Genomic DNA, 16,515 nt, shown 5'->3' with positions numbered 1-16,515 from the left:
CTGAAGAACAGAGGTTCATTGAAGTGTATTCAATCAGGTATTGAAAACATCTGTGGATGTCAGGGAGCAGCAATAAAGCCCAATAAGCATTAATTAGGCAGCTTTAAAATGACTGTGATACTCGGCTCCTTCTAGACATTCACTGGTGTGGTTACAAACATGGTGAAGTCAAGAGAATGGTCTAGGAAGACAAGAGGAGAGGTGATTACTCTTCACAGGAAGGGCAATGGCTATAAGAAGATTGCAAAGATGTTAAACATACCAAGAGACACCATAGGAAGCATCATTCGCAAATTCAAGCCAAAGGGCACTGTTTGAAACGCTACCTGGTCGTGGCAGAAAGAAGATGCTGACTTCGACTGCTGTGCGCTACCTGAAGCGTAGAGTGGAGAAAAGTCCCCGTGTGACTGCTGAGGAACTGAGAAAATATTTGTCAGATGTGGGTACTGAAGTTTCTGCTCAGACAATACGGCGCACACTGCGTAATGAAGGCCTCCATGCCAGAACTCCCAGGCGCACCCCCTTGCTGTCTCTAAAGAATAAGAAGAGTCAACTGCAGTATGCCAAAAGTCATGTGGACAAACCACAGAAGTTTTGGGATTGTGTTCTGTGGACTGATGAAACTGTTTGGGCCCATGGATCAACGCTATGTTTGGAGGAGGAAGAACAAGGCCTATGATGAAAAGAACACCTTGCCTACTGTGAAGCATGGCGGGGAGTCAATCATGCTTTGGGGCTGTTTTGCTTCTGCAGGTACAGGGAAGCTTCAGCGTGTGCAAGGTACCATGAATTCTCTTCAGTACCAGGAGATATTGGATGACAATGTAATGCAGTCCGTCACAAACCTGAGGCTTGGGAGACGTTGGACCTTTCAACAGGACAATGATCCCAAGCATACCTCCAAGTCCACTAGAGCATGGTTGCAGATTAAAGGCTGGAACATTTTGGAGTGGCCATCGCAGTCACCAGACTTAAATCCGATTGAGAACCTCTGGTGGGACTTAAAGAAAGCAGTTGCAGTGCGCAAGCCTAAGAATGTGACTGAGCTGGAGGCTTTTGCCCATGACGAATGGGCGAAGATACCCGTAGATCGCTGCAAGACATTGTGTCAAGCTATGCTTCACTTTTAAAAGCTGTTATAACTGTAAAAGGATGTTGTACTAAGTACTAAGATTGAATGTCACTTGGGGGTTGAATAAAACTGATAATAATGTGAGCACAGAAAAGACATTTGTGGTTATTTCATTATAAATGTTATGTTATATTTGTCTGACCTACACGTGCCTCTTTGATTTAATTGTAAGCAGGATGACAGAATGATCAAAATCAATGTCAAACTGGCCAAAACAATCAATTTCAGTGGGGGTTGAATAATTTTGAATACAACTGTATATATTTTTTTAAAGAAATAAAACACACATACAACAGCCATACTTTTTATTTTTAAAGAACCATTCTGTTTTGCAGAAAAAAAACACTTCCATTTTCACCTTTGCAAATAATATGAATTCTGGATCTTGTTCTCTTTGCTTTTACAGTCTCAGCCGTGCCCAGTGAAAATTGTATGCATTTCGCTTACTCCTATGTCCTGCTGACAACAGTCATGTACCAAATACTGAACGGTCCTTTAATAAAAAAACATTGCTGCCATCTAGTGGTGAAAAAGCGGCACTACTATAATTATGGAGTTGTGATGATATATTTTATTAGGAGGTCATTGGTAACTAAAACAGTGGGTAGTAGTTCCTCGGTTTGGTTGAATTAGTGCTTTTGTGTAGGCCACAACCAGTTTATATGCATTTGCCTACCTTGAAGCCCACTGAATCCTGGGTTTGAACCTCATTACTATTACTGTAAGGGTCCGATTTCCTACCACAATCCTGATCCTGAGTATGACTAAGACACTGGGGGGTTATTTCCGAAAGGCAAATTCACTTTGCACTACAAGTGCACTTGGAAATGCAGTCGCTGTAAATCTGAGGAGTAGATCTGATTTTACTATCCAATCATGTGCAAGCTAAAATGCTGCCGTTTTTTTTATTTTCCGTGTATGTCCCCCTCAGATCTACAGCGACTGCACTTCCAAGTGCACTTTCAGTGCAATTTTAAGTGCACTTTGCACTTGTAATGCAAAGTAGATTTGCCCTTCATAAATAACCCCCACTGTGTTGTAATTAAATTCAGGGGCAGACAATGGCCCGGATTCAGAGAGCAATTGCGCCTGCGTAACCATAGTTACGCAGCGCAATTGCTTACTTGCCCCGGCGTAACGAATGCTCCCGATTCAGGAACCTCGTTACGCCGACTGCAGCCTAAGATATGCGTGGCATAAGGCTCTTATGCCCGCATATCTTAGGCTGCATTCTTGCGATGGCCGCTAGGTGGCGTTCCCGTTGTGCTCAGCGTATAGTATGCAAATTGCATACTAACGCCGATTCACAACGTTACGAGAGCCCTGCGTACGCCGTTTACGTACGGCGGTTTTCGCGTAAGGCTGCCCCTGCTATTAGCAGGGGCAGCCAATGTTACGTATACCCGTCGCAAAATTTGAACTTTACGTAGTTTGCGTAAGTGAATCGTGAATGGCGCTGGACGCCATTCACGTTCACTTTGAAGCAAATGACGTCCTTGCGACGTCATTTGCCGCAATGCACGTCGGGAAAGTTTCCAGACGGAGCATGCGCTCTACGATCGGCGCGGGAACGCGCCAAATTTAAATGATTCCCGCCCCCTACTGCTCCGTGAATCGCGGGTAGCGCAGAAAATTTGCGGGGGAGCAGGGCAAAAACGTCGCCCTGCGCCTCCGTAAAAAATGCGCAAAGGTACCTGAATCTACCCCAATGATGTTATGTGTTCAGTGCTTTTTGCAAAACAATGCAGAATAGTTCAGTGCCGAATGAGTAAAAACATTCTAACTAAAATACACAAATTCTATATTTTAACCCTAAAATTGCACAAAACTGCTAGTTGCATATCTTCAAAAATTGTAAAAAAAATGTAAACTGTAGGTAATAAAAAAAAATTGCATTTCAGAAACAAATCTGTAGTGTGCAGAAATGGCTTGTCAGCCTTTGTACATGATAGAAAAGTCCCACTGTGCGACCACAACTTCCCTCAAGGCAACGAGCCAAAGTTAAACAGTCTGAATTTGGCACAAATGATAAACGTATAAAAGCCTAGAAAAGCATTAGAGAACAAGAGCAGCAAGAAAACACATTATGTTGCCCTGACTGACAACATAAAACTAACTTCGTACCACCAGAAATGGATATAAACAGACCCAACAAAAGACATTTTGTGCAACAAAAAGACAAGTTAAGACAACACTGGATCCTGTTTTAGTAAATTAAAATTCCCTCAATAAAAACATCTCTAAAACAGAAATGGAAGATATGGCTGAATACTGGAATAAAAAGTATTAATAAAAAACAAAATAAAATAATTTGATCCATTGCACGCGTCACCTAGGTTAAGCAGGTGTTAAAAGACAAAGTAAATAAAATAAAAAGCTATGTTTTAAGGCAGGCACACATGAGTAACAAACACTTTAACATTAGGTTGCCCTTTGTAGTGTGAAAATATTTTCTCTCGATAATTTGCATATTAAAGCCATTTCTTTCAGTACATTGCCTCATGCTCAAGTATTAAATTCCCAAACCCCCCGGAAGCATAAAAGCAATATAAAATATACACATACACAATATATTGATCCCAACACCCCGATATTTAGTGTCTTTTCTCAAATAGTGTTTTTTTTTCTTTGATCAGACTTTGACATCACAAACATAAAACGGTGCTTTACAGGCCTGCAGTACATACCGGGTGCATATGTAGGCTGCAAGGTGATATATTCCTTGGTAGGATTTAGCATCAGCCTGCTGTTTTACATAGTAAAACGACCCAAGCTTCTCATGAGGGTGTGACCCGGATGCGGAAGAGTCCCTGCTGAAGCTGCAGCCGGAAAAGGCGACAATTGGCGATACGTAATGCAGCGCAGCCTGTGCGTCGGAGATCGGAGGGGAATAAAGGTTTGGTGTGATGCCAGGTGCCCGTGCTCCTCTTAAATTCTCTCACGTAGTCATAACTTGTACCTAAAATAGAAAACAATGGAGTCACAAAATAATAATAAATAATAATACTACTACAGACTAGGCCGGTGCTATTTTTTAACCACTTAAGACCCGGGCCTTTAGGCAGCTAAAGGACCTGGCCAATTTTCACTGACAATTGCGCGGTCGTGCGACGTGGCTCCCAAAATTGGCGTCCTTTTTCCCCCCCACAATTAGAGCTTTCTTTTGGTGGTATTTGATTACCTCTGCGGTTTTTATTTTTTGCGCTATAAACAAAAATAGAGCGACAATTTTGAAAAAAAAAAAATCAATATTTTTTACTTTTTGCTATAATAAAATATCACCAAAAAAAAAATATAGGCCGATACGTATTCTTCTACCTATTTTTGGTAGACAATGGGCACAGTGGCATCATGGGGCACAGTGGTGAGTGACAATGGGCACAGTGGCATCATGGGGCACAGTGGTGAGTGACAATGGGCACAGTGGCATCATGGGGCACAGTGGTGAGTGACAATGGGCACAGTGGCATCATGGGGCACAGTGGTGAGTGACAATGGGCACAGTGGCATCATGGGGCACAGTGGTGACAATGGGCACAGTGGCATCATGGGGCACAGTGGTGACAATGGGCACAGTGGCAACAGTTGAGGGGCACAGTGGCTGCGTTTGATGGCATGGCACAGTGGTGACAATTGATGGCACAGTGACTGCGTTTGATGGTATGGCACAGTGGTGACAATTGATGGCACAGTGGCTGCGTTTGATGGTATGGCACAGTGGTGACAATTGATGGCACAGTGGCTGCGTTTGATGGCATGGCACAGTGGTGACAATTGATGGCACAGTTGCTGTGTTGCATGGCACAGTGGTGACAATTGATGGCACAGAAATATAGGCCGATACGTATTCTTCTACCTATTTTTGGTTAAAAAAAAAACCCGCAATAAGCGTTTATCGATTGGTTTGCGCAAAATTTATAGCGTTTACATAATAGGGGATAGTTTTATTGCATTTTTATAAAAAAAAAATTGTTTACTACTAATGGCGGCGATCAGCGATTTTTTTCGTGACCGCGACATTATGGTGGACACTTCGGACAATTTTGACACATTTTTGGGACCATTGTCATTTTCACAGCAAAAAAAATACATTAAAAATGCATTGTTTACTGTAAAAAATGACAATTGCAGTTTGGGAGTTAACCACAAGGGGGCGCTGAAGGGGTTATGTGTGACCTCATTTGTGTTTCTAACTGTAGGGGGGTGTGGCTGTAGGTGTGACGTCATTGATTGTGTTTCCCTATAAAAAAGGGAACACACGATCAATGACGCCGCCACAGTGAAGAACGGGGAAGCTGTGTTTACACACAGCTCTCCCCGTTCTTCAGCTCCGGGGACCGATCGCGGGACTCCAGCGGCGATAGGGTCCGTGGGTCCCGCGGTCACGGAGCTTCGGATCGGGTCGCGGGCACGCGCCCGTGACCCACAGCTGGGCACTTAAAGAGTACGTACAGGTACGTGCTTGTGCCCAGCCGTGCCATTCTGCCGACGTATATGTGCAGGAAGCGGTCCTTAAGTGGTTAAAGTATAGCTAAAGCTAAAAACGTTCAGATTTAAAAAGGGACACCAAGACCCCTTTCACACTGAGGGCGGATTGCAAGCGCTATAGCGTTAAAAATAGCGCCTGCAATCCGCCTTAAAAGTGCTGCTCCATTGTCGCCAGTGTGAAAGCCCGAGTGCTTTCACACTGGAACGTTGCGCTAGCAGGACAGTAAAAAAAAAAAGTTCTGCTAGCCGCATCTTTGGAGCAGTGTTTATACCGCTGCTGCCCATTGAAATCAATGGGACAGCGCAGCTATACCACCCACAATGCGCTGCTTCGTGTGGGCGGTTTTAACCCTTTCTTGGCCGCTAGCGGGGGGGTAAATGCGGCGAAAATCCGCCTATAGCGTCGGCGGTAAAAATAGCGACGTTTCACCACTGACGCTATGGGCGGCTCAATGTGAAAGGGAAAAAAAAGAAATGTTCCTGGACAGCCGCACTCTGATAGGCGATTTATTGAAACAAAATGAACAGAGGATAAAATCCAAAGCTGTACAACATCCAAAAATGCATGCAACACTGCAATCAATGGTAGAAAGTGGACATAGGGGACAACAAAGCTAACATGTTTCACATCATGGATATATGCTTAGTCATAGCTGTGAAAGGGGTCTTAAGGTTCCCGTTTTTTTTTTCAATGGCGCAGCTCCTCTGTCTCAGCCAATCAGGAGGAATGTACTGGATGGCTAAGGGGATCATGGACATCGCTGGAGAGAGGTAATTCGGGGGCTGCTACACGCAGAAGTTTTTTTATCCTAATGCATAGAATAAATTAAGATAAAAAACCTTCTGCCTTTACAACTCCTTTAACTAGCCTGGCCAACAACCTATGAAACTGCAGCCCCCATCAGTTAGCATAACAGCCAGCTTAGGTGTAGAACATTAAATGTTAATTACCCGTGTCAAGGTCTCCAATGACATATATACTCGCTCCAATAGGCACTGCTCCATAGACAAAGGAAGAGCTTGTTGGAATACACAAATTCTGGTCATTTAGATAGATCCATCTGTAGGAAAAACAAACATACAATGAAAATGGTAATCGATACCGGGATGTTTCATGAGTGGACGATTTCCATCCATTAAAAAAAATAAAATAAAAATCTAGATTAGGACTAAAAGGTGTCAAATACCAAAAGATGCCAAAAACTGCTTATAACACCATGTTACATAATTTATTGCGTTAATTCTACCAACTACCTCCCATAATCTGCTCACATATTAGTGTACATCATACTGGACTCCATAATGAGCGCAAAACCGCATATCCAAATTTGCTAGTTCATGCCCAGGTATATACTCTTATGTTCCTGTAGTAGGTCTCCATACTGTGGCCCGGGGGCCAGATGTGGCCCTTTGCTTGCTTTTATGCGGCCCTTGGGGCACTATTTCATACACTGATACCAACAATTGGAACAATTCCCCTCACTGAAATCAATAAAGGGGCACAATGCCTCCCAATGACACCAACGAAGGGGCACAATGCCTCCCAATGACACCAACGAAGGGGCACAATGCCTCCCAATGACACCAATGATTGGAAACAATTTCTTCCAATGACACCCATGGCCATGATTAAGCACTGATCGCAGTGCGAAACGCGTAGGCTGTATTCCACCCTTTGCTGTTATTTGTAGTGCATTTTTCCATAAAATTTAAAAAAAAAAAAAGACAACCTAAGGGTTTTTTTGGAGGTGCGGCTGTCCATCCTTTCAGTTTCTACATATGAGAATCCAAGGTGACACACCGTCCACAATCTTAACCACCACTGCCTCACCTTCTGACTGACCTCCTAAACATCAAAATGTACCTTTTAAAGTCGTCATGGTAGAATTCGGATTTACAAGCCACCATTTCACTGTTTTGTTCATTTTCCCGACTTCTGACTCCACCAAAGACATAAAGTTCCATACCGACCCCACATGCTACTGCGCCAAACCTGCAGAGAAAATAGAAGACGTTGGAGAAAGTGCAGATCACAGGAAGAGTTTCTCCATAAAATCACAACAGGCTTTCCCTCTCACCTTCTTTCTTTCAGGGGGCATATTGCTGTCCACTGCTGCGTTTTGGAATCATAACACTCAACGGACTCAAAAAGCTTTCCATACGATCCTCCTCCCATTGCATAGATTTTCTTCTTCATTGTGGCATAGCAGCCAATCTGTGATTAACCAACAAAATGTCAAATGCAGACTCCACAAATAAAAACTTTTTTTTCACAATGCTTAGCCCACATCTGCAGACAGTATAAAAAAAAACATTGTTCTGTAACAGATTGATACTTGTTTTAAATAGTTCTTCCGTGCCTGCTCATATTGCACCCTTTCCAGGTCATTTGGAACTAGGCACTTAACAAGGATAGGCCACCACACATCCTATATGAGATACAGTGCCTTGAAAAAGTATTCATACCCCTTGAAATTTTCAAAATTTTGCCATGTTTAAAAAAAAAAAAAAATCTATATTTTATGTGATAGAGCAACACAAAGTGGCACATAATTGTGAAGTGGAAGGCAAATGATAAATGGTTTTCAACATTTTCTACAAATAAATATCTGAAATGTGTGGCACACATTTTATATTCAATACTTTGTAGAACCGCCTTTCGCTGCAATTACAGCTGCAAGTCTTTTTGGGGATGTCTCTACCAGCTTTGCACATCTACTGTGATGGAAGATACTAAAATTCCTATTTTGTGTTAAGCCAATTCTTTTATTAGAACCACTGAAATGTTTTCTCTTCTTATATTCTTATATTGTTTTTATATTCATTATCTATATATGCATGTGTGAAAAATATATATATCACAATAGTGTGCATTTTCCTTAAAAGAAGTTATATAGGTTTTAAAAGTTACAACAAGAGACAAAGAGCTATTCAATTGCCACCCCCCCCCCCCTGCTCCTCTCATTCCAAGCCCCCCCCTTGTTTTACTGAAGAGAAACTGACTTTGAAGAGAAACCCTTGCAGAGTTGAGAATGGAACCCTGTACATGGACATACAGAGTGACATTTTTGCCCATTCTTATTTGCAAAATAGCTCAAGCTCTGTCAGATTGGATGGAGAGCGTCTGTGAACAGCATCTTTTAAGTCTTTCCACAGATTCTTAATGTGATTTAGGTCTGGACTTTGACTGGGCCATTCTAACACATGAATATGCTTCGATCTAAACCATTGCATTGTTGCTTTGGCTGCAAGTTTAGGGTCGTTGTCCTACTGGAAGGTGAATCTCAATCTCAAGTCTTTTGCAGACTCAAACAGGTTTTCTTCCAAGATTGCCCTGTATTTGGCTTTATCTTCCCCATCAACTCAACATCAACATTACAACCCCTTTAATAAAGCAATGGGCCCTGATGGTATTCATCCAGGCGTTCTAAGAGAACTTTGAGTCCGAGAACTTCGAGTTTTTAGACCAATAACAGGTCTTTTTAATCAATCAATCTCTTCTAACAGAAGTTCCCTATGACTGACGAACAGCTAATACTGTACCCATCCACAAGAAGGGTAGCAAAGTAGAAGCTTGCAACTACAGGCCAGTAGAATTTAACTAGGGTTGTCCCGATACCACTTATTTAGGACCGAGTACAAGTACCGATACTTTTTTTCAAGTAGTCGCCGATACCGAATACCGATACTTTTTTTAAATGTGTCCCCAAATGCAGCCATGTCCCCCACATATGCAGCCATGTCCCTCTAGCCATGTCCCTCACATATGCAGCCATGTCCCTCACATATGCAGCCATGTCCCTCTAGCCATGTCCCTCACATATGCAGCCATGTCCCTCACATATGCAGCCATGTCCCTCTAGCCATGTCCCTCACATATGCAGCCATGTCCCTCCAGCCATTTCCCCCATACCTTTGCTGCCGCCGCCGCCGCATGTAGAAAATCACAGCATTCATTTGAATAGCTGTTTTGCCCGCGCGTATAGACACTCCCCCTTGCTCGGGATTGGACAGATCAGGATCACCCATCCAATCCCGAGCAAGGGGTATGTCTATACGCGCGGGAACACTACAGCTATTCAAATGAAAGCTGTGATGTTCCCGCACGCCGTTTAACCCATGCGGCGGCTTTCGATGCAGCGGCGCGGGGGGGGGGGAAGTATTCTATTTAGATATCGGGGGTATTTGCGCGAGTACAAGTACTCCCGCAAATACTCAGTATCGGGACAACCCTAAATTTAACATCAGCTCTAGTCAAGTTACTGGAATCACTCCTGAAAAAAAGGATCATTGATCACTTAAAACACACAGTTTGCTGGACCCAAAGCAGCAAGGCTTTACTGAGGGCAGATCAAGTCAGACTAATCAGACTGGTTTTCCTTTTTCTACTATATCACTATTGTTTTGGACAAGGGTGGTGCTGTGGACATAGGCTATCTTGATTTCAGCAAGGCATTTGATACAGTTCAACATAATGATCTAATACAAAAGTTGTACAAGCTTGGACCTAACCCTGCATCCAATTTGCACTGGCGTGATCCCAGCCTCAAGGTGAGCTTAGCCTTTAAAAAGTTACGTAAAGTGTTTATTTATTTTTAAAAACTGCTTCACTGTCTGTGCCTAGCCTCATTATTAACATTATATATAAAAAAAAAAAAAAAGAAGTGTTTAAAATCTGAAAATAAAAGGTAATTGCATCCACGGACATGCTTAACGGTGCCCTGCTCTGTTGAGGTTTTGGCTGTGCATTGCCGAGCATATCCTATGGCTCATGTTGTCAGGCGCTCTTTTTAAAAGCTGCCTTTGCTATTTAAACACAAAAAGCATGCATCATAATGGCAAATGCAGCGTTTGCTAAGAAAAGCTGGGTCTGACCCACTTAGCCTGGTCAAGCACACTCCAACTAGAACATGCTGCATCCATAGAAATGCAGTGCAATGCAAAGCAGGTCAGACGCAGCCTCTGAACTGCTATGTGTACTAATTATGGTCAATGATTTGACAACAGATTTTAATTGACCTGTGTTTGGTGTGCGATCTAAATGTACATCAAAACACATGAAAACACCCATCGACACCCTTTAAACCACTTAAGCCCCGGACCAATATGCAGCCCAAAGACCCAAGGGGTTTTTACAGTTCGGGACTGCGTCGCTTTAACAGACAATTGCGCGGTCGTGCGACGTGGCTCCCAAACAAAATTGGCGTCCTTTTTCCCCCACAAATAGAGCTTTCTTTTGGTGGTATTTGATCACCTATGCAGTTTTTATTTTTTGCGCTATAAACAAAAATAGAGCGTCAATTTTGAAAAATGCAATATTTTTTACTTTTTGCTGTAATAAATATCCCCCAAAAACATATATAATTTTTTTTTTTCCTCAGTTTAGGCCGATACGTATTCTTCTACCTATTTTTGGTAAAAAATAAAAAAAATAAAAAATAATCGTTTATCGGTTGGTTTGCGCAAAATTTATAGCGTTTACAAAATAGGGGATGTTTTTTTGCATTTTTTTTTTTTTTACTACTAATGGCGGCGATCATCGATTTTTTTCGTGACTGCGACATTATGGCGGACACTTCGGACAATTTTGACACATTTTTGGGACCATTGTCATTTTCACAGCAAAAAATGCATTTAAATTGCATTGTTTATTGTGAAAATGACAGTTGCAGTTTGGGAGTTAAACACAGGGGGCGCTGTAACATTTAGTGTTCACTGTGTGTGTGTTTACTAGTGTAGGGGGGTGTGGCTGTAGGACTGACATCGATCGAGTCTTCCCTATAAAAGGGATCACTCGATCGATGCGCCGCCATAGTGAAGAACGGGGAAGCCGTGTTTACACACGGCTCTCCCCGTTCTTCAGCTCCGGGGAGCGATCGCGACGGAGCGGCTATAAACAAATAGCCGCGTTGTCGTCCCGGATCGCTCCCCGAGCGGACCCGACCTCCGCATGTACCGGGGGGGGGTCCCGATCGGACCCCCCACCCACGTCAAGCAGAGGACGTACAGGTACGTGCTTGTGCCTGTCCGTGCCATTCTGCTGACGTATATGTACATGAGGAGGTCGGGAAGTGGTTAAAATGCTCTTACTTGGGACCCACTCTTCCCAAATATGCATATAGTGATCTCCATTTAGGCCAATCAAAAGATTGTGCGCCACTGATCCGGACTAAAAACAAAGTGCACTTGGAAGTGCAGTCGCTGTAAATCTGAGGGGTAGATCTGAAATGAGGGGAAGCTCTGCTGATTTTATAATCCAATCATGTGCAAGCTAAAATGCGGTTTTATTTTCCTTGCATGTCCCCCTCAGATCTACAGCGACTGCACTTCCAAATGCACTTTGTACTTGTAGTGCAAAGTGGATTTACCTTTCGTAAATAACCCCCATAATGTTACCATGTTGATGCAGAACTACCCATGTGCTTTTTTTTTTTTGAGGTACTAAAATTTTGCAAGTCTTGGCTTTGTTTGGAGTTCAAGTGCCAAACCAAAGTCCTTTGCCAAGTTACATATTATGCGCCACGCCTTTGTGCTCACCTTTATTGACCGACTCACTAATCTTTCCTTAAATACCTTTTTGAAAAAGATAAAAAAAAAAAAAAAAAAGAAAAAAGAAAAAGGGAAGTGTACACCTAGATGCTTTAGCACGCCTGAAAAGGAACACTAGGAACCAAAAGGATGCTGCATTGTCCATAGAAGACACACCCAAGTTGTCTTTTTTTAAGAAAATACGTGAACAGTGGATTCCATATGAAATGGATCTGTGAATGTAAAACTACAAGTCCCATCTAAGAGAGAGTACATATCCAAATACTGTTCAGATCAACTGTTATCAATCAATACATTTATTTTTTTTCACTTTAAATCATTATGTTGCCCCTAGTTTGTGTGCCTGCAGAACATTGTCTGCTTACAATTTAAAAAACGTCTAAAAATGTGATAAATATGTGATAAGCCATGCTGACAAATGGTAATCATATCAGACATACCTTTCTGACCATAGTCATATTTTGCTGCTTGCGCCAGGATTTCGTACAGGTGTCATAGGACTCCATAGAGATTAACTCACGATCCCCATCCTCTCCTCCCAGAACATAGACTACGCCATCAATTTCTACAACACCAAAACTGTGCCTTTCCTATCGGAGAAGACATACATTACTTACTATTGTCTTATACTTGCATAACAGTTTACTGAGCTGGGAGTATAAATAAATGTTCTGCACTTAGGATAAAGTCGGGTGACAAGTCGCAGCCCATTGATTTTAATGGCATGCGTTCCGATCTTTGCGACTTTGAAAAGGCTCCTGCGCTACTTTGATGTGACTTGAGTAAAAGTGTAAAGTTGCATCAAATTTGCACTGGAAATCGTGTGACTATGGGGATGCACTAGTGTAAACCGAGCCTTAGTGGGGGGGGGGGGGGGAACAAACACACACAACTTGGTAATCTAAGCAATAAGAAAATCAGAGCAAGGATCAGATATCATTTCCTGGACCCAAGAAGGTTTTGGGAGCAAGTCTACTAGCCTCTGATTACATTACAGAACACAAATCAAAAATGATTTAATTTATATTATACAAAATATTAAAGAACACATTTGCAACTTGAAGTACAAAACTCCTGTTAAAGTTGAACTCTGGTGTGATTAAAAACATATTTAATCCAGTACACTGCTCTTTTGGTCTAGAGCAGTGGTCTCCAAACTACGGCCCATGGGCCTGATGGGACCTTTTATCAGTCCCTTGGGGCACTGTTCCTACCACTGACATGAGACTCTGTTATTCCCACTGATATGAGGAACTACTCCTTTCACCGACACCGACGATGGGTCAATATTCCTCCTCTGACCACCAAGTCTGAGACATTGTCTACTTCCACTGACTCTGTGGCATTTTCTATGGTCACTGGCCAGAGTCTGGACCCCCTAAGGATCGAAGGGCTGTAATCTTGCCTTTTGTTTATAACATTTCAGACCCCTGGTGTAGAGAGAATATACTTGCCTTATTTTTTATTCAGGTTATACTTGCTTGTTCTATGCAGTTAGTTTTGCACAGGGCAGCCTAGATGCTCCTCTTCACTGCTCCTGGCCCCTCCCTCCAGTTGAGTGCCTCCACAGAAATCAGCTTGCTATGGGGGCACCCGAGTCACAGCTCCCTGTGCCGTTTGTAAAACTGACTGATTGACAGCCGCTGGAGCCAGGCGGATTTCAAATATGTATTTGTATTTATAACGAATAAAAAGGAGGCATGGTGAAAGTTGCAAGGCCCTGACGAAGCACCTTTGTGCGAAACTTGTTGGCTACCTGCATACTGTCATATACCCTGCTTCTGTAACTACTGTGGTCCATGTTAATCGTTGGAAATTGTTTTCAACAATTATTAAATTTTGATATATTTTCATAAAACAATCTGTGTTTAGTGTGTTTGCCTTTTTACAGCATTTGACACCTCTCACATAAAAAAAAATCCCCAAATTTGGGGGAGTTTCTCTCCCAAATTGTTCTTTTTCCTTTTTATAGAATTTATAACAGTTTATTGATATTAATTTATTTTTATGCATTATCCCGAAGGCTGATTTTTTTTGGTGAACATGTGGCCAGCAGCAGAGGACTAGAAGCTCCTCCTGCTTATACTTCCCTGCAGACAGGCTGGGAAACAGCTGGGTCATGTGACAGATATTGAAAGGAGGTACTAGATTTTTTTTATTTTTTTTTAGTAAAATAATTAAAAGTGCCATCATCTATATACAGAAATAGAAGGGACAATGAAAATAAACAGTGTGTGTTTAGTATTACTTCAACTGTGTGATGAACCAGTTTCTATGGAGTTCCACTCCAATGTTGAGTGTGGACAGAGAAATAGCCCTAGCATGGCTTTTCAGGAAGTCATTCTAAAATATTAGCTGGCCTAATTTTTTCTTCAAAAAGAGCAATGCTGGATTATCTGCTTTTTAATGGAGTTTTGCCCGGGTTGGCGAATGGACAACTAAACTGGATCCATCTCTACCACAACAGTACAAGATATCACAGATACAGCAGTACTGCATCCTCAATCACTGTGCTACGCCATCCTAAATCCACAAGAGTGGTTTGGGTGGAGCTGATCTTTTAATGACAAAATATTTCTGTTTATAGAAGGTTTAGCATTTTTTTTTTTAATCCGAGAAATCCTAAAAAAATGTTGTGATAGCATTAGGAATTCTAAATTACTGCTAATATGTTACCTCAAGCATAGGTGGTAGTGGGCTCCAGGCATTGGCATCTGGATCATACTGCTCCCCAGAACTCAGAGTATCGCCGTTTTCATTCTGTCCTCCAAGAACAAACAAAAAACCCTCTGCCAACACAAAAAGCAAAACACACCTCAGCGTATACTTGGCATCAACTCTTATGGCTTTAAAGTGGTTCTAAAGGCTCAAGATGCAGCAGCTCCCTTAATACTTACCTGAACCTCATCACGATCCAGTGATGTGTACGGGAACCTTGGCTCTTCCCCTTTCTTCTTGGCTGAGACACAAGCAACAGCCATTGGCTTCTGCTGCTGTCAATCACAGCCTGCGAGCCAATGAGAGAGAGGGGGCAAGGCTGAGCTGTGGCTGTGTGTGAATGAACGCGCAGAGCAGCAGCTCAAGATCAAGCCTGCTTGGGTGTCCCAATAGCAAACTGCTTGCTCTAGGGCACTCAGCAGGAGCCAATAGTGCTGGTGTGGGACCAGAGAAGAGGAGGATCAAGGCAGCTCTGCACAAAGCAGGCAAGTCTAAGTTGAAAGGAAGAAAAAAAGAAAAAGAAAAAGAAAAAAAAAAAAGGGGGGGGGGGAAGATTTGTATAGTATGAAGTACAACAAACTGAATATCAAAAAAGAAAACTTAATTAATTTACAATACATAATAGTTGGGAAAACATACAGCATATATAAAACAGCAATTTGTCAAAAAGCTCAACCCAATAAAAAAAAAAAAAAAAAAAAAAGGGGGCAGAAGCGACCATGCATGCAAGTCCCGCCCACATATGTAAACGCCGTTCAAGCCCCACATGTGAGGTATCGTCGCGTGTGTTAGAGCGTGTGCAACAAATCTAGCATTAGATCTCCTCTGCAACTCGAAAATAGTAATCTGTAAAAAAAAATGTTAAAGAGTAGCCTATGGAGATTTTTAAGTACCGAAGTTTGGAGCTATTCCATGAGTGTGCGCAATTTTAAAGCGTGACATGTTAGGTATCTATTTACTCAGCGTAACATCATCTTCCACATTATACAAAAAAAATTGGGCTAACTTTATCATTTTGTTATTTTTTAATATATGAAACAGTTTTTTCTTCCCCAAAAAGGCCGTTTGAAAATTATTGCGCAAATACCGTGCGAGAAAAAAAAGTTTCAATGACCGCCATTTTATTCCCTAGGGTGTCTGCCAAAAATATATATATATATATATATATATATATATATATATATATATATATATATATATATATCTGTATATATCTCTATCTATATGTATATATCTCTAAAAATAAATAAAATGTTTGGGGGTTCTGATTAATTTTCTAGCAAAATTTTTTTGATTTTTACATGGAGAGAAGTGCCAAAATAGGCCCAGTTGTCAAGTGGTTAAGGACCGAGCAATCACTAAAACTGACTCCCACCTGTCCACCAACATTGAAAGACTGGCAAGAGGACACATATATGGACCAGTTAGGTAGAAAAACAAAAAAATTTATTAAAACGGAGAGCATCTGGACCAGAGACCACTACTGCAAATCAATCTGCAGCCATGAAAAAAAAAAACTTGTCCTTTAAAACATTTTCTTTAGAAAGAACAAGGCTAAAATCTACAGGTCCATAATGTGGTCATACCGATATCTTACGTAAATCCTCGTGTTATGGTTTCTGTTCCCG

The 16,515-nt window shown here is 41.8% G+C and overlaps 1 protein-coding gene across 1 annotated transcript in view; it reads right to left on the bottom strand.

Moving 5' to 3' along the window:
* Window positions 1-3,749: 3,749 nt before the first annotated feature.
* Window positions 3,750-16,515, bottom strand: part of GAN (gigaxonin) — a 44,912-nt gene continuing 32,146 nt past the window's right edge. Inside the window, exons 6-11 of the mRNA XM_040329175.1 lie at window positions 14,846-14,958; window positions 12,610-12,759; window positions 7,699-7,835; window positions 7,485-7,613; window positions 6,572-6,681; window positions 3,750-4,091 (exon numbers count right to left, since the gene is read on the bottom strand). Coding sequence (XP_040185109.1) covers window positions 3,910-4,091; window positions 6,572-6,681; window positions 7,485-7,613; window positions 7,699-7,835; window positions 12,610-12,759; window positions 14,846-14,958 — 821 coding nt within the window. The 3' untranslated portion in view covers window positions 3,750-3,909. The remainder of the gene's footprint in view (window positions 4,092-6,571; window positions 6,682-7,484; window positions 7,614-7,698; window positions 7,836-12,609; window positions 12,760-14,845; window positions 14,959-16,515) is intronic.

The sequence above is a fragment of the Rana temporaria genome, chromosome 11, assembly GCF_905171775.1.
Source record: "Rana temporaria chromosome 11, aRanTem1.1, whole genome shotgun sequence".
Lineage (NCBI taxonomy): Eukaryota > Metazoa > Chordata > Amphibia > Anura > Ranidae > Rana > Rana temporaria.
This window is presented reverse-complemented; position numbering and strand designations above follow the sequence as displayed.